The sequence below is a fragment of the Rhynchophorus ferrugineus genome, unplaced genomic scaffold (assembly GCF_030347505.1).
Source record: "Rhynchophorus ferrugineus isolate W39M unplaced genomic scaffold, kcgeb_rfMv2 rfM6, whole genome shotgun sequence".
Lineage (NCBI taxonomy): Eukaryota > Metazoa > Arthropoda > Insecta > Coleoptera > Curculionidae > Rhynchophorus > Rhynchophorus ferrugineus.
The window spans coordinates 38,106,815-38,126,546 of record NW_027472585.1 but is presented as its reverse complement, the minus strand read 5'-3'; the positions used below and the strand labels follow the sequence as shown (position 1 = coordinate 38,126,546).

The 19,732-nt window shown below is 30.3% G+C and overlaps 1 protein-coding gene across 3 annotated transcripts in view; it reads left to right on the top strand.

The window, feature by feature from the left end:
- The window catches only part of LOC143198658 (uncharacterized), an 84,394-nt gene that overhangs the window by 33,679 nt on the left and 30,983 nt on the right, over positions 1-19,732 (top strand). The window contains exon 1 of one of the 3 annotated variants that reach the window (XM_076408001.1): positions 9,803-9,929. The exons of the other annotated variants lie outside the window; for them this stretch is intronic. Coding sequence (XP_076264116.1) covers positions 9,901-9,929 — 29 coding nt within the window. The 5' untranslated portion in view covers positions 9,803-9,900. Of the gene's footprint in view, positions 1-9,802; positions 9,930-19,732 lie in introns of those variants that run through there. 3 annotated transcript variants of the gene reach the window in all.

Sequence of the window (19,732 nt, the reverse complement as noted above, 5' to 3'; positions counted from 1 at the left end):
TGTGAGCTTTTAGCGCGCTTCGATTTTATTTGGGTTATTTAACTTACATTTGACAGAGTTAAAAAATTGGTTTCGTGCAACCAACAGAGAGAAAAAAGAAATTATAAAATTGAACCAGGATTTATCAAGGCAAATAACCTAAATTTGCCTACAATCGATTCGCCGACAATGGCTGTACTGTGTAACTGAAATTGAAATAATAATTTTAAAAGAATACTAGAACTTTTGCCCTATGAATACTAGATCAAGTGTCATATTTACTAAAACAAATCAAAACTGTAACTATCGCAAACCTACTGAAAAATTCTATTATGATAATTTAAGGTTAGCAAAACATTCCTTTTATATAGTACCTTTGATTTTTTAAAACTTTTAGCCGCTCTGTATTGTATTAAATTACCTTGGAATATTTGGGTAAGTAAAATACACACATTCTGAAGATCATAACTAATATTATTAGACTCACAATCTTATAATCATATTCAACTACAATACTTCATCAAGTACTTTACACACCTCCATGTTAACACGCATCCATGTTAAGAGTAGATTGAATTGCAAACATCATGTTAGACAAAATAAAACAATTATACTAGTTAGTCATAAGATACTCTGAATTTGATCTAAAATCAAAGAGGTTGCTTTATCGGACAATCATAAAGCCAATTTGGACTAGTGGGGTGTAAATATTGGGTTGCATTAAAAATTCAAATCAACTAGTCATCCAACGCTGTCAAAACAAAATTCTTCGATTAATTACTAATGCCTATAGCTACGTAACCAACGAAGAACTACACGATGACCTGGAAATCAAGTACAAATTCCAGTTCTGTTTATTGTAATGTTTTCCACCAGTACGCAATGATATGATATTATCATATCATCATATACATTATCCAAAACAATAATTGATGGTTCCTTCAAGTTCTTTAAAACCTGGTTTCCAAACCACAGCAAAAAGATGTAATGGTTCATTTCTACATGATAGTCGCCAACCGTGAATGAATAAAATAATGTGTATCGTGAAATGGATGAACCGAATAAGAATACGACAATAAAAAAAAGAAACTGTTCTGGCTCCTATTTCGTTTTTTTTAGGACAAGCCAAAGCGGTCAGTTATTTATTTATACATATGGTCGACGTAAAAGAAACCTAGCAATAAATAATACTGCATTATTAGTTTTCAACATTTAATATGAACTAGCGGCGTGTGACTAAGTGAATTGTGAAGTGTAGTGAAAAGAAAACAAAACCGAAACGTCCGCGAAGACCGGAATTTGTCAAATAATCGTTGCGGTTACGAAATGAGGTAATGCAGTATTTACTATTGAATGGCGGTGTTTTTATTTTCTCTCGATTTCATGACCTACATCGAGCTCCAGCGTTTTTCCCCGTTTTTTTTTCTGTTTTGTAATTTTTTGCCATCGCTGTGCGCCATTTATATTATTTACTAACAATGATATGCGCATGAGAATAAGTATTACTTAAACAATTATATTTATAGATATATATATATATATATATATATATATATATATATATATATATATATATATATGAGATATTTAACAATTATATTTTCACTGCTGCTGGATTAATGGGTCTGAAAATTTTAATAGGATACCTAAAACTGTAATAAAAAACAGTCTTTAGTTTCTGTATATTTTAAAGTCTCCTTTTACCATCGAGAGTTTATCTGGACCGGACCTACAGTTTCACGTGGTTCTGGTCTTACCCAACCTGGTTAATGGCGTGACTGGGATCATTACTTCTCTCTTCACACATTTACGACCATATCTTAGCGGGATTCTAACCCGCGACTATCGCAACAGTAGGAAGACCGTCCTGTCGCTTTTACCGCTGCGCCAATCAAACTGGCTCAATATTGTGTTATTTATTACGAATTCCTTGAAGCTGAAAATGTGTTGTGGATATTTCCTTTAACCCTCAAGAAATTAAGATTACAATTAAAGGAATTAAATAAAATGATGACTAAATAACAACTAAACAGAACACATGAAAATAAAAATATTCAAAACAATATAACGCAATTGATCAAAAAGGACATACTGGAAATTAAAACTAAATCCATAAGAAACTATGCACGGAATCTAACAGATGATAAATATAAAGATATCCTGTCTATACAGTCCATCTATCAGAAACATACATGAAAATTGTGACCTAACACTAAAAAAAAGGAAGCATTTGCTGAACGTTTGATGAAAAATGATGAAATTTGACTGAAATTATCATGATGCCAACACTTGGACAATCATTAAATGAAGCAAAAGCCTATAGACCTATCCACTGCTACAGATAATAACTAAGGTATTTGAAAAACCTGAAACAATTTATGAGGTGCTTAGAATAACAGATATCATCGAAAAAGTATGAAATATGAAGAGGTTTATTCTTAGATGTAGCAGAAGCCTTCAATAAAATTTGGCACGATGGCTTCGTTCATAAGTTACAGAAAATGTTACGAAAGCAACAGACCGAACTATTAAATAAAATCGTTCATCACAGCCAGTAAATTTAGAATCAAACAAGAGGAAATGTACAATAAGAGACTAAACCACAAGGAAGTGCATTGGGGCCAATAATTACTACTTTACACATAATATATCACAAATGGGAAGTTTCACGATGGCTTCATTTTTAATGATATGCGATTCTTGCTGTCAGAGACAATAACGGAGATACAACACGAAAATTACAATAGACCAGTAACAATAAAAATAATTGAATGGAAGATCGTCTTCATCAATAATTTAATACAGTTTACTTTCTTTAAAGGTGATTCTTCATAGGTTTGTATACCTTTATGTTCTGTTTTACCATGTCAATCTCAATATATTAATAAAGGTCAGTGTTTCTTATATACCAATACTCATTGACAATATAATGAATCGTGCTACTTGCCTGTATTTGACATACACTACTATATATCAAAAATAAATATTATGGCAAAAAGGATCAAATATCAACCACAAAACCTTCAAAAGCGCTTAAGAAAATCGAACTGCAACTGAAAACATAAGGCACTAAATTTAATAAGATAAAACATCCACTAGTAAATATTAATAATTGCCTCTAGAGGAAGTTGAAGTCATCTCGATATGTATTTGTATTGATGCTTAACCTGAAAAAAGCACAAAATTACAAATTAGAAACAACTTAAATGTAAACTACAAGCAAGAGCTAGATAATAAATATGACCGTCATGAAATATTCATTTCATTCATTCATTCATTCATTCATTCATTCTTACATGTCATTCATTCATTCATTTCATTCGTTCAATCATTCATTTCGTTACATGCTAGCAACACTGATTGTTTAAATAATGCGACGTATATGTGATCCTACATAAAAACATCATCAAATATCTTCACTTGACAGTACAACCGCCACACTTTAAAATAATTAAACCATTATGGGGAATTTTAGAACAATAATGAGGAGTATATTTCCATCTGTAACATCACTGACGCAATTGGCGGATGTTTTGGTGCAAAAATGGGACAGTATTCTATTCTACTATTGAGACTCATTCTCAATGATTCTATTCTACAAACAATAGTAGCTATTTTAAAAGCAATTAAGTATTTTGTATATGTCAGGTGTTAATTATGCAGATTATAAAAAATAATATAAATTATGAAATAACTGAGAAGGGGCAGACGACTTTTTACTTCCAACTGTAACCTCTTAAGAGTTATGAGATCCTTTAGATTACTTCCAAAATATTTTGTCCTTCAGTGCGTTATTTTCTGAAAGCACAGTTAGTTTGGATTTTTTTATAAGCTAAGCTTCCTCTGGTTAAGGCCATACTTTTCATTTTCACCATTAATCTCTTGAATTGTTCATATCAATTTTAGTAATACATTTAGAATTTTAGAAACATATAGGAGAAATTTCAATTGAAAACCTATATTAAATAATATACTCAATAATACTGATTAGTAGTAAATGCAACAACAAATTACATTAAATTTTTTAAACTAATTAAATAATTTCAATTAATTTGTGACTTATTTCTAGCTCTATAACAAATTATTTAATATTTCAATATTAAATTTATGCCTAAGAACCAAGAAATAAAATCCCGAAAAACAAAAGGTAATACAAATCATTTATCAAAATTCGACTCGAGTTTGTTCCATGCATTTCCCTATGACCTTCACTCCGTAGCTTATTAAACAACTGAAATATTTATCGATCACAAAAAATATTATTTCTATAACGCAACTTATTATTCTAGAAACGATTTCGCAAATAATTGATTTACAGTTTAATATTAATAAGTATGCTAATACAATCACATTCCTCCAAGTGTATATGTTATATAGACTGCTATCCTTTCGTACTTTTCCTATTCATTGACTGTAGGAAAAAATAGTAACATTGCTCTTAAGTTTATATTTTTAATATATACCTGAAAATAATACTCTTATAGCATATAAAAACATTTAAGGTATATTTTAATTTTTTTTTTATTAGAAGAAAAAGAATAGTCAGTCAAGTCAAATATTTTAATATGGAATAGACGGAATAGTAGACCAAACATTCAGGTATTGAGGAGTTTTCAATTTATATAATTCTATGCCATATTTTGTTCTTTGCAGTTTTTTTCTTTATCTGCTATTTTGTTTTCTTTCATCTGCCGTCAAAATCTATAAACCTTGTTGCATTTTTTGCTTTTTTTAACCTCAGTATCAATGAATCAATACAGAAATTTTGCAATATTTTCAACCAGTACGTATATTATATTGAGTGACAAACGAATAAAGTTAGTTTTTAATGTACAAACAGTTGTTTTGACTGAAATCTGACGTGTAATGTTTACGAAGAGAAATTCTTAAAAAATAATCTGACTTGTAAATAAGAGCTTGTTAGTTATTCTCAGGATCAGGATTTTTGAATAGCTGATGCATATTTGCTATAACATTATTATTTGTTTTCATGCTACATCTTCTAAAAATAGAAATTAGTGCTTTTTGCATTACATTTACAAATATGTATTACCCTTAGAATAAAATAACAATGAACAAATAATAAAACTATCAAGAAATATTCAACGACTATACATTATAGGGAATGGATATTTTGCCATATGAACACCTGATATATACATAATATTTATTTATTAATAAGATGTTCAAATTTGCTTTTAAAACCTCAGCATTTCTTCGTGGAATGGATTCGTAGAGTGAATAGTTTCCAACGCAATGTTATCTCATTCTTGTATCAAAACATCTGCTAAAATTGCTTCAGTTATGTTGAAGTTGATTATGTTGACCTAGTAAAATGATCGATGATATTCTGATGTTCATCAAGCTAAGACTGGATTTTTTAGCTCTATGTGTGGACACATTATCGTCTTTGGAATATAGCGATATTTGGCGGCTATCTTACCAGTAATAAGTATGAGAGGACCAGCTGAATGTTTCCGCTCATCTTATCATATGATGATAATTACCAGCATTGATCCATAAAGACACAACAAAAAAATTTCATTCAGTCTCTTTGATTATCAGAATCACTGTTCAATTACCAAATAGTTAATTATTAATCTATCGAATACTTGTTAACGATGTAACAGATGGTGTACTGTCAATATATTTTTCTGTCTAATGGAGTTTATGTAAAAGGAAGGTGTTATTGTAGACAATATTTCTGTCGACAGTGTATGTTTTTAAGCCTGTTTTTTAAAAAGTAAATTATATAAAACAAAAACACTCAATTTCTAACTCTGCTCCAAAACGTGATAAATAAGGAACCTATCTTATTTTAACTTTTACCTTTTTCCATCAACATTGGTTGTCTTTACACTCTTTATTAAAGTTTGTTATGTTTCATAATAGTATATGAAGGGATAACTTCCATGCCCCAAAGGGCCGCATATCCCTAAGTTATCTATGGATACTTCCTAGACTAATAATCTAATAATAATCTTCTTTGAAATAATCGTTTTAAATAATATTCGAAAAACTACTGTTTTTATACATTTCATAAATTTAATCTCGAATAGCACTAACATTAATGAATCTGATGTGTTACCTGCTTTGCTTTATGTCCCTCTTTGTATTTACCCGCTCTCAATATTAATTTTAATATTAAGTATAGCTCCAACACCGTAAAAATATTTCCAATATAACTGAATCAATTTAGTTCTATAGGCAGTTGTCTCTATAACGTATTTTACTTGTAAGAGGGGGCCACCATTATCTCGTTTTGTGCTCGCAGTAACTGCTTAGAGACGCAATCAGTTCCTGATCCTGGCCATTGAATAGCTTTGGTATTTTTAATCAGAATTATAACAAATTTTAAACAAGAGTTAGAAATTTAATAAAACAAGCGCCAAAAGAATATTTGCCGATATATAACTTAACTGATTATTACCATTAATGTTTTGAGTAATTTTGCAGACATATGACGGTGTCGACCAGTACCATCACAAATCGAATTTTATACACCAATTAAATTACATTTTCGGATGCATCAAACTGTCAGACTGTTGTAGAGCAGTGATAATTAGTAAAATAAGAAGGAAAAATCAGCTCCGAGTATAAAATGAATTTTACGTTCTTACAAACTGAATTTGGCAATACGTTCGACGATGTTGATGACGTTCATTGGCTGTTTTATTGGAAATACTATATATCGCATCGTCCTCTTTTTTATTAATCTCTTGAAACAATCTGCCCGTGGTCAATAAGTTTTTTTTTATTTCTATTATACAATATAACTGTAAGTGATCTGCTGTACAAACTTATAATCTAAATCTTATTCTAGAGGTTATTCTAGCTTATTCTAAAGTCCATCCTAACTTAATTTAAATATTTATAACTTATTCTAGAGATTATTATATCTCACTCTATGTGTCTATTAATCAGAACCTATGGTAATATGCGTTTGAGCCTACGCACTTCGCTGTCATCCTCAACAATTAACTATTTGGCGAGTACATTGAGATACAGTAACCGTCTTTCGGTGTACTTTGCACTAACACTTTGAATCACACTCGTTATAGGTTCTAAGGGGATATTGCGATGAATTAGTTAACTGAAGACTTAATAAGGGGCATCGACGATGACCCGCAACACTTTATTCTGGAGCCTCCGAAGGATAGCTTTGTTAGATTTGCTGGTAGTACCCCACAGTTCCATAGGTCCAAATAGGCCTAAGTATTGACTTATACAATATTGCATCGTGTTCATATTATTCTGTACGTACCCTGTATATAAAAAGGAAAATGAAAATGGAAATTAAATATTCAGGGAAGGAAAGAAATAACGACATAACTCATTCTATTCCAACATGTTCATAAAAGTTAATGGGCAGACTTAATTCCGACACAAAGTGACCACTTTTATTCCCTTAGGCAGGTGTTAAACGAACACATTGCCAGGGGTCAGTTTTTCACAGTTAGATGGTTTTCGTAGCACGAGTCTCTCTGTTCACTCACGGAGCTCGTAACGAACAATTCGATAGTGTTGGAACATTCATTTTTCAATGATATCTTATACACGAAACTTAGGGCCAGTATCTTTATGCACGTACTATTTTTTTTTTATCGGAGATTTTTTGTCGTGAATTTTTCGAGCGTGCCACGGTAGTTATGTAAAAATAATCCTACAAAATATAATTAATATTTTTTGTAACCCACTGACACTATTCACAATTCACTTTTTAAAAGTTATCGATGTAATTAGTTATTATGTAAATTTATTGATTGTTGATTTAGGTTGGGCCGTAATACGTTTTTTTTAATTGTCGTTTTTCTCGACTTTCGAATTTTGATCGAGTTTAATTACCATTTTGGTCGATAATAAACAACGGTATTGTGTACATAATTCACAACGTATGTTACTTTTAATAAGATCAATATTGGATAATACTGAACTCAAATTATATCACGAATATCAGTACATAACTATGAACTTAATAACAATGAATTACTATTATCATTTAAATATATAGACAAATAATTGCTCTAAAAAAATTCTCAAAACAGTAATATATATCCTCTTAAATACAACGTTTAAAAATGTAAATTAATATTGGTAGCTAATGTATTTCAAAATTATCAGTCAATCATAAAGTCAATTTAGACATATGGGGTGCAAATATGAGGTTGCACTAAAAATTCAAATCAACTAGTCATCTAACGCTGTCAAAACAAAGTACTATGATTAATTGGCAATGATTATCTCCACGTAACCAACCAGGAACTGTACGATGACCTCGAAACCAAATGGATTTATTAAGGTATCCAAGATTTCGTCTTAAAGCATGAAATAAGGTTACTAAATCACAGCAAAGTGAAAGAAATACAGATACTGGAAAACACGCAGAAAATGAAATTGGAAGAAGATTGAAGTTGGCCAAACCACACGAACTTTAATGGCGTAGACTATTACACTTAATTTTAATTGAAGTAATTTAATTTAATATTAAATTAGCCTTGTTTGTTTATTGATGCAACACAACAGTAGTAATATATTAGTTTGTACATTAAAATTTTAGCAAACACATCTAATGTAAAATGTAATTGTTTGGTTTTTGGTCAACATCAATTCAAAAACATCAACGAAACAATATAAAATAAAACAGACATTCAAACAAAACATAGGACTATATTACCATAAATCAGATATAGTACAGATGAATTACTCTTTTAGACACATTTTCATCACACCGAACTACTAAAATCGTACATTACAGCCAGAATGTTTGGAATTAAACAAGAAGAGCTCTACTTACTCTACAATAAAAAGAAGCTAAAGCAGGCCTACCACAAGGAAGTGTACTGGAACCAATGCTTTACCTACTCTACCACAAATGATACATCACAAATAAAGAATATGACGATGGCTACATTTGCTGATGGTACTGCGATTATAGCTGTCGGAGAGAGTAGTGAAGAAGCCTCACAAAAATTACAGGCAAGTGACAATATAAATAATTGGACACAAGCTTGGAAAATAAAAATTAGTGAAAGTAAATCTGTGCATGTACAGTTCACCTATAAACAGATTGTACAAGCACCAATAACATTAAATAATACTATCATTCCATATAGCAACAACGCTAAATATCTCGAAATGAATCTTGTTGCAAAAATTTGCTGGAAGGAACATATAAAGAAGAAAAGAAAAGAACTGGAATTGAAATATAGCAAAATGTATTGGCTAATTGGAAGAAAATCATCATTAGCAGTACGTAATAAATAGCTATTATATAAGCAAATACTGAAACCTATATGAACATACGGAGTTCAGTTATGGGGATGATGCAAAGAAGAAAGACATGGAGTCTTTCATCATGCTCTCATGAGAATATTGAAATATTGCAGCTTTTGCAGCAGATACCACCAGAACAGGACACAGACTCTAAAGAATCAAACCGTCTGATCTTATGTAGTGAGGTGCATATAATAAAAAATACAGCAGTGACATGTATACATTTTATTTCACTAGAGACTGAAATAGGGCCGATGGGTCCTACTAGTTATATACCTAGATTTAAGTTATCATAGTGACTAATTGTAGGTTAGTCGAAAACGACTAGTAACAATGTAATAATTAAATATACAAAAAAAATTCAAGATCTATTGGAATATCGAACTAAAAGGTACTTACATACCCCGTGAAAACTCTAGTGGTATATGCACCCTGACTATAACATCCACCCAAAACACCGTCCGCGCATGCCTAACGCTCGTTAGCGGCTTCGCCGACGGTTACCATCCCCCCAGTATCAACGTGTTGAAATTCCTGAAATCGCAAACCTTACGAACCCCCGTGCCCGTCCGAAGTGCATCGAAATCTTTCCATGATAAGAACAAGAGAAACCCATAAATCGATATCCACTGCAACGCATTTCCTGCCATGTCGCTGTCCGCCTCCAACACGCCAAGGTAATGCAAAAGCTCCCTTTTGTTTTTTTTTATTAGCCGGCTCGATTTTAGTTTGTAGGTTATGTTTGGCGGATGGGCCGTAGTAATTTGCCGGTAAAAAGCATGTGAAAATTGATCGAAATTGGTCGATGCTCACTGATTGATCGTATTATTATATAATTTGATGTCATGACCCTTTTTCGAGATTTTTTGTAGACCTTACGTCTAATTTCTGAGTAATTAATAATTTAAGCGGGGTTTTTAAAGGGAATGATTTATAATGTGTAAGAATTCTATTTCTTGCACACAAATCACCCAAATTGATATTTATTTTTCTTAGATAATTACATGCCAAAGCTCTATCTCTATAATATATCTTAGTTATTAATTTTATAAAATACAGAGTGTCCTAATAATACGAATTAGTTGATAGTTGATGATGTGTAAAGCAAACTTATGTCTATTCTGATTTAGATAATTTTGTTAGCATCATAAGAACCTGCAGTAGGATATTGTCTGCTGTCTATGTTATGCAAACATTGAAATCTTTAACTCATCATTCTTATTAGCCTGATTGTATTATTCATTATTCAACTCTACGCTTACTATTATAGTCTTTCATTCCTACTATAATCTGTTAGATTTTACTTATTGAGAACACGGATGTACTCGAGACATGGTTTTATATTTTCATTGACTTTCTGAAATTAAATTTTCAGTATTAAATGACCTTTTTTCGGGATGTTTCTTGGATACTACGTCGAGTAATAGTACTGATGAACATCTAATTTCCGAGTTATTAATAATATAAGTATAAGGGAGTTTTTAAGGACTTGCCAGTTGATTTATAATATATAAAAATGCTATTTGTGGTACAAAAATCTCCCATATTATTTTTTTCTTGGATATTAAATATCAAAATTCTATAATACAAATGTATTATTTTATTAAAGATTATAAAGTTTTAATTTTATGAAACATATAACGTCCTTAAAAATGCAAATTAATTCATAGCTCTGGTATACAAAGCAAAATTATGCGTATTCTATTTTAGATAATTTTGTTAAGGTACTCGACCTCTGGTTCATTTTAAATATCATTTATTTCAACATTTGCAGAATAAGCAGAATCTGCAGTAGGATACTACTAGCTGTCTAGTTTATGCAAACATTGATATATTTAACTCATCATTAGTAATAGTATAATTGTATTGTTCATTGTTCAACTCTTCTCTTGCTGATAGAGCGTCTTTCGTGCTTACTATTATCTGGTAGATTTTATTGAGAACATGGATGTATATGAGCTGACTCGGAGGAATTTCCAGTAATAAATGACCCTTTTTCTGGATTTTTCTTGGATATTACGTCGAGTAATAGTACCGTTAAATGTCCAATTTCCGAGTTATTAATAATTTAAGTATAAGCCAGGATTTTAAAAGGCATGCCAATTTCTTTATAATATGTAAAAATTATATTTGTTGTATACAAATCAACCAATTTTTTTTCTTGGATAATTAAATGCCGAAACTACATAATAGAAATTTATTATTGTAGTAAAGTTTATCTCAATTATTAATCATATGAAACATTAAAACATTAAAGATGCGAATTACTTCATAGCAGGTCGTATATAAAGCAAAATTATGCCTATTCAATTTTAGATAATTTTGTTAACCTATTTGGTTTCTAGTTTATTTTAAATATCATTTATTTTAATATTTTCAGAATAAGAATCTGTAGTAGGATATGTAAGCATTGAAATATTTAACTCATTATTCCTAACAGTCTGCCTGTATTATTCATTATATAACTCTAACTTTTCATGCTTACTATTACCTGGTATATTTTATTGAGAACATGTATGTATATGAAACATGTTTTATATTTCCTTGACTCAGCTGACTCAGAGGAATTACATTTCCAGTATTTGGATTTTTCTTGGATATTACGTCGAGTAATAGTACCGATAAATGTCTAATTTCCGAGTTATTAATAATTTAAGTATAAGCCAGGATTTTAAAGGGTATTCCAGTTTCTTTTTAATATGTAAAAATTATATTTGTTGTGTACAAATCAACAAATTTTTTTCTTGGATAATTAAATGCCGAAACTACATAATAGAAATTTATTATTGTAGTAAAGTTTATCTCAATTATTAATCATATGAAACATTAAAACATTAAAGATGCGAATTACTTCATAGAAGGTCGTACATAAAGCAAAATTATGCCTATTCAATTTTAGATAATTTTGTTAACATCTTTGGTTTCTAGTCTATTTTAAAGATCATTTATTTTAACATTTTCAGAATAAGAGTCTGTAGTAGGATATGTAAGCATTGAAATATTTAACTCATTATTCCTAACAGTCTGCCTGTATTATTCATTATATAACTCTAACTTTTCATGCTTACTATTATCTGTTAGATTTTAGTTACTGAGAACATGAATATATGTGAGACATGTTTCATATTTTCTTTGATTCATCGGAATTAAATATGACATTATATCAAGTAGTAATGCCGAAAAAATCTAATTTCTGTGCATTAGTAACTCAAAAACATTGTTAGTATATTTATAATGTATAAGAAATCTATTTGTTATACACAAGCCGTCCAAATTCATATTTCTTTTTCTTGGATAATTAAACGCTAAAAGTGTAAAGTGTAAAGTTATTTTTGTTATTATATATTAGTAAAATCTATTTCAGTTATTAGTTCGTACAATACAGAACATTTTCATAATAAAATTTAATTAATAACTTATAGTATGTTAAATAGTTTTATTAAGCAATTTCGTTTCGGTTTAGTTTTTAAATTTTCTTTGGTTTATTTTATTTGCACCACAATAACCTATAATTGGAAAGTATTTTTTATTTTTATTTTTCTGTTCAATTTGTGTTATTATATATAACAGCCTCTGCACTTTATTCTTGAAAGTGTCCTCACCAATTAAGTTGTCTTTTTTCTATATACTTTTTCGCACTTATTCAATATTGAGGAATTTTATTTCTACTGTCCGTATCTTACTTTTATCTTCCTTTTAGAATACCTAACTTTCAGACCAAAAGTTTTGCTTGATATTTTCTTTTTTATTAATAAATTTGCTATTTATAGCAAAGTACAAATTAAAAATTTTTCAAATGTTAGCATTCATTTCCACCCTCTGGCTTTCATTTCGAGTAATTGTATACAGAATTGGTGTAAAAAACAAAGATGAGAAATCAAAAGGCGACTTAAGCGTATTACTGATGTATATATAAGAAAAATACTTCAGAAGAGAGGAAAAATCCCGACCGAAACAAGAAGATTAACCAAAAACCGAAAAATTTGTGTACAACAATTATAGGAACTGAACTATTAATCGAGAAGTAAAACACAAGGAAGCAAGATTTGAAGATGTCAGATGAGATTCTGCCTAAACTTCTTCAAAATATTGAAGGTTATTTTCAGAACCAAACGGGGTAGAAACCCGGAATACTACTCCAACATTTACATGAACTTTAATCACAAGTTTCTGTTTAATACAATTGGTGATATTCGAATAGTTTTTAATTGTTCGATTTTTTTTATTATTATTTAATTATTGCATTGTTACTAGTCGTTTCCCACTAACCTACAATTTGTCTTTATGATAACATAAATCTAAATATATAACTAGGAGGACCCATCGGCTCTATCTCAGTCTCTGTTGAAATAATGTTTATACATGCCACTGCTGTATTTTTTATTATATGCACCTCACTACACAATACTACACAAGATCAGATGGCTTGATTCTTTTTAGTCTGTGTCCTGTTCTGGTGGTATCCAAAAGCTGCAATACTTCTGTCTTTCCTCATGCCCCTTTGCAATTCTCTTGATTTCTTGAGTAACTGTGGGTATCTGAAGGTTTCGATGTAGACAATCAATCCTTTAGTATTTTGGGTGCGCCCACAATATCTCTCAGGACTTTGTTCTGAAAAATTAGTATTTTATTTATGTTACTCTTTGTATAACATCTCCATAATTGAACTCCGTATCTCCATATAGGTTTCAGTATTTGCATATATAATAGCAATTTATTATGTACTGATAATTGTGATTTTCTTCCGATTAGTCAGTATAGCCAACGAAGTTTTACATTAAGATTCATTCCGGGATATTCAGCGTTGTTGCTATATAAAATGATAGTATTATTTAATGTTAATAGTGCTTGTATGGTCTGTTTATAAGTGAACTGCACATGTACAGATTTACTTTCATTAATTTTTATTTTCTAAGTTTGTCACTTGCCTGTTGTAATTTTCGTGATGTTTCTTATGACTCTAGTTAATACATAATTACGTCATTAATCAATAAAAGAAAATAATGAAATAAAGGCAAAAGGGATTTTGCTGAACATGAATATTGTCCTACATGAATAGAATACCCGCGCACTTAGAGAGAGCTTATGGCTCTTTTCTCTTTGTGCCTTTTATAGGTCGTCGTAAAGTTTCCCTGTATTCACGCGCTGTCATGACAGACAATTACTTTTTCCCAATTAGCGATTATTGATGGTCGCTTCTGAGTATTTCGATGACACCAGCCTACAATTTACGATGGTTTATGATTACCATAATACATCGATTTGTCATGCTAATTTTAGCGTTATTTTTTCAGTTGATTAGTACGTGTGGATCGCTGTTTCAATATTATTAACAAAATATAAATATTTCTTGACTATATTCATTATATAGGGCATTTTAAATAACAATTTTTGGATGTCGCATTAACTAATGAAATTTAACAAGAAGATAACATCGTTCAAATGTCTGCCGCATTCTCTCCTAATGGCACAGATCCAAGTGGTCCAATTTTTAATGACAACTACACGGATGCGGCTGATTTTGAGCAATGAGCTGGGTTTTGTTATCTTTAGGGACGTTGGTATATGGCGTACCATTAAAAAATTTAAAATTAACTTTTCGCATACCTGACAACAAATGTGTTATATTATCGACGTGACAATATAGCAGGATCAGATAAAACATAATTCATAGACCTACTAACAGTATGATAAAAATTTTGTTGGAGTCTGGGGCATTAAATACCGCTTTGCCTCGTTGATGCCGCGGGAGCTCACTTTTGATCAAAAACAACGACGAATTGATGATTCAGAGCAATGTTTGAAGATGATCAAGCGTAATAATCCCGAGTTTTTGTGTCGATATGTGACAATGGTTCATGGTAATGACACATGGTTCCATCATTTCACTTCGAAGTTCAATCGACAGTCATCCGAGTGGACTGCACATGATGAACCCGCTCCAAAGCATGGGAAAACGCAACAGTTGGCTGGCAAGGTTATGGCGTTTATATTTTGGGATGCGCATGGACTAATTTACATTGGTTTCAAGGACCATCAACAGCGACTATTACATTGCGTTATTAGACCGTTTGAAAGACGAAATCGCCGAAAAACTGCCGTATTTGTCGAATTGCTTCCTCATCTACCAAATTATCGAAGTCTGGTCCCCAGAGACTATTTCCTGTCTTCAGGTTTTTGAAGCAAATGACAAATCGTACTACAAAAATGGTATCGAAGAGTTGGAATGTCGCTATAATCAGTGTATTACCCTTGAAGGGAATTATGTTGATTAAAACAACTAATTTTGTCAAAAAAATATCTTTTATTATGGTAGGCCCGGGACTTTTCAATTAACCTGTTATCTACTATAAAATGTAATAATTAAAAAAGATACATGTATTTTAAAAATTTTAAACGATTATAGATGATTTAAGATTTTATAAAAACAAACTCGGATATAACCGAACCCGAAAAAACTACCAAACCATTAAATCAAATCTCTAAATTATATTAACAAAGGAAACCAATTACGATCGAAATGCTATTGAAGAACGCCAGAAAAAACAGTAACTGTTTCCCATCTATTATTTTCCTATTCGAAAACACTTCATCTGAAATATCGGAAGGCTAAAAATACAACAAAAATCGGTGGGACTCTCACGCTTTCTAAGCAAAAGAAAGAAACGATTTAGCATATCGAATGGTTTTCCCTGTATACGTTTACAAGAGCGACGATTCGATGCTCGAATTTCTGTGAGAATATTCCGTTCGAGACCAGAGAGTTTAACATCTCGAGGCATATCGATGTTAAAAAAACGTCACGGTTTTCATTTTCTGCGATTTAAAAATGATTCCTAGCCGAAATGGGATCGCGGAAAATGGCAATGTCACTATTAAATTAGAACGTTACGAATATCGGTGCATTTAGTAAAGCAAAAAACAGATATCCTGTTATATATTTCGAGAGAATTTTGTCGCGAATTAATCGAAAGTTTTGGGTGAAACCGAATCGAGTGTTTTTAATTTCCGCGTTGTCAATCCAACCCGATTTATATTACCTGCAATGAAATTGATTTTATTGCAGATATTGAACGATAGATTTTCCCTCTCTGGTGTGTCGTTCAATTCTTTTAAGATATTTTATTTTATTTGTTGTCGTATATATATATATATATATATATATATATATATATATATATATATATGTTGGGTGCTACTTGTAATTTTTCTGCAATCCTAGGTATATATATGTCGTTTGCCATAATGACCATGAATGATGAATTACTGTTTATTTTGTTATTGGAATATCAGTTGTATAGAATAAAGAATTGTTTAAGGTTTAAATATTATGTATGTTTCTTCATGAGGAACTGTAAAGGTTCTTTCCAAAATATATGACTTCAGCAATTGATAATAGCTTCACGGTAATAATGTGCTTATCTTGAGAGTCACTCCTAAACATTAACAAGTGGTCGAACGGTGATTTGGAATTCGAAACTGGAAATCTAGAAAGTGGTTTAACAAGTTTTAGTAGTGGTTTCTTAAATAATTATATTTATCAAATGCTTAGATATAAATCATGTAGTAATAATAATAATAATATATATGGCATATATATTATTATTATATATGTTATAGATATTATTTATTATTTAATTATTACATTATTACTAGTCGTTTCCGACTAACCTACAATTTGTCTTTATGATAACATAAATCTAGGTATATAACTAGGAGGAACCAGGGGCCCTATCTCACTCTCTGGTGAAATAATGTTTATATATGTCACTGCTGTATTTTTTATTATATACACCACACTACACAATACTACACAAGAGCAGATGATTTGATTCTTTTGAGTCTGTGTCCTCTTCTTGTCCAAAAGCTGCATTACTTCAATATTCTCATGAGAACGGAGTCTTTCCTCATGCCCCTTTGCAATTATCTTGATTTCTTGACTGAGTATGGGTATCTGAAGGCCTCGATGTAAGTAATCAGTCCTATAGTATTTGGGTCCGCCCACAATACTTCTCAGGACTTTGTTCTTAAATATTTGTATTTTGTTTATGTTATTCTTTGCAGAAAATCCCCATAATTGAATTCCGTATGTCCATATAGGTTTCAGTATTTGCTTATATAATAGCAATTTATTACGTACTGATAATTGTGATTTTCTTCTAATTAGCCAATACCTTTTGCTACATTTCAATTCTAGTTATTTTTTTTTCTTCTTTATATGTTCCTTCCAGCCAAGTTTGCATCAAGATTCATTCCGATAAATTTAGCGTTGTTGCTGTATGAAATGATAGTATTATTTGATGTTATTGGCGCTTGTACGGTCTGATTGTAGGTGAAGTGCACATGCACAGATTTACTTTCTTTAATTTTTATTTTCCAAGCTTGTGTCGAATTATTTATATTGTCACTTGCCTGTTGTAATTTTCGTATATATATATATATATATATATATATATATATATATATATATATATATATATATTATATTATAACATTAATAAAAGAAAGAAAGAAATAAGAATTATTACAAGTATTGTCTTCTAATCATTTATTTTAATTTTCATTACAAATAAATTCCTATCATTTCGGAAGTCATGCTGATAAGATGATTCAAATTCATCGATATAAGTGGTAGTCGAAAGTAGTAAATGAATAGGTAGGATCTCCATTCCTATTTGATTGTTCCCAATTTTGAGATATTTGCAGAAACACCATGTTATTCAAAAATTATTTTATTGGGTGGAAGTATTTAGTTCGTTTTTCTTTGGCTTCAGAGTTGCATGAGATTATTGTGATATATTTTCCATCATCGATAATAACCCAATAAACATATTCTTTTATATTCTCTCTTTATTCGGTTTATATGTAATATATATATATATATATATATATATATATATATATATATATATATATATATATATATATAATATAATATTCTGTATATAACTCGTGATAATTTAAATTATTCTTGAAGTACTTTGAAGTGCTACTTGAATTACAAGCCTTCATTAAGCAACTGATCCAATTCAGTGATAAATTTTATCAAGTACCGTAGTCATTTTTTATATTGCAAATCGAAATGACAAGTCTTTGTTTTTTCAATTATTCGTTAATTTTCTTCATACAAAACTACTCCTAAATATTTAACTGCAACTTTAGCTTTAAGAGCTTTAACTTTACGTCAGCTATGTCAATGAAAAACTTTCAAAGTACCATCTAGTAAAAATAATTGACAATTAACATCAAACTGAATCTACTAAAAAATGAGATATAACAATAAACACCACCTTGCTTATTTTTGCGAACTATTTATAAATGTTTCTGTCGAAATAATAATTAAATAATTATAATAAATTACAGTATCTATTTATTTTCAAGTATGATAAATAGCTTTTTTCGTCATAACATAGATATAAATATTGTTATATTTATCAGCCAATACATTGGTAGATATTCGTCTACTTATAATTAATCAATAATATGTTACATACAATCACGCAGTTGCACGTCTATAATATCTAAAGTAATTCATAGGACCTATATCAATTATCTGAATTCATTAACTTCTAAAAAACATATACGTATTGAAGAACGAAAACAACTCGGGAAACTCGGGATAAGTAAAACTTTGATAAAGCTAGGATTTATTGGATAAGACTTTGATTTAACACCATAAGCTTCAAAAGAAGTTAAAATGAGAATACGGCTAAGAAATTGGAATTTGTCTCAAACTGATAAAGTAATATACACTGACTATAAACGTTTCGTTCCCACTTTCCAAAAAAAATTGTTGTTAACAAACCTCCTCTGATAAAACTCCAAAAACATCACGAATATCCAAAATATATGCGTATAAATTTATTTTCTTGTAACCAGGGAATAAATTCAAACATATAACAGTAAAAAAAATTGAACAACCTGGTAAATTGCCCGGCAAACATTACATGTCAAAATCATTTATAGAAACACTCTCTATAATTACTACTCATCATTAATACAACAACAAAATAACATATAGATTCTTATTAATTAAGATTTTTGTTGATACAATATTTTGATAACAATTAGGAAAATCGCTTTTGTTTTAGAACAAATTCATTTCATCGAGTTTAAGAAGAAAAAACTAAACAAAGCATAATAAACACTAATGATAAATACGCCATATAAAATGCATGAAGAAGCAGGAATTTCAGAAATATTTTGTTTGCCTTTTAACCCAAAATCGCATAATTATAGCTAGGTACTTATTGATCTACAGGCGATGGAAAACAGAATATGAACACCTGACATATCCACAATATTTATTTGATAATAAGGTATTGAACCACTATTTTATTTTAAAACAGCTGCAATATCTCACGGAATAGATTCGTAGATTCCAAGGAATATTTCCCATTCTTATACCAAGACATCAGTCAGTTGCTTCAATGAAATCTACTCTTCACTCTCTGCTCTCAATCTTCCCAACACGGCTGAA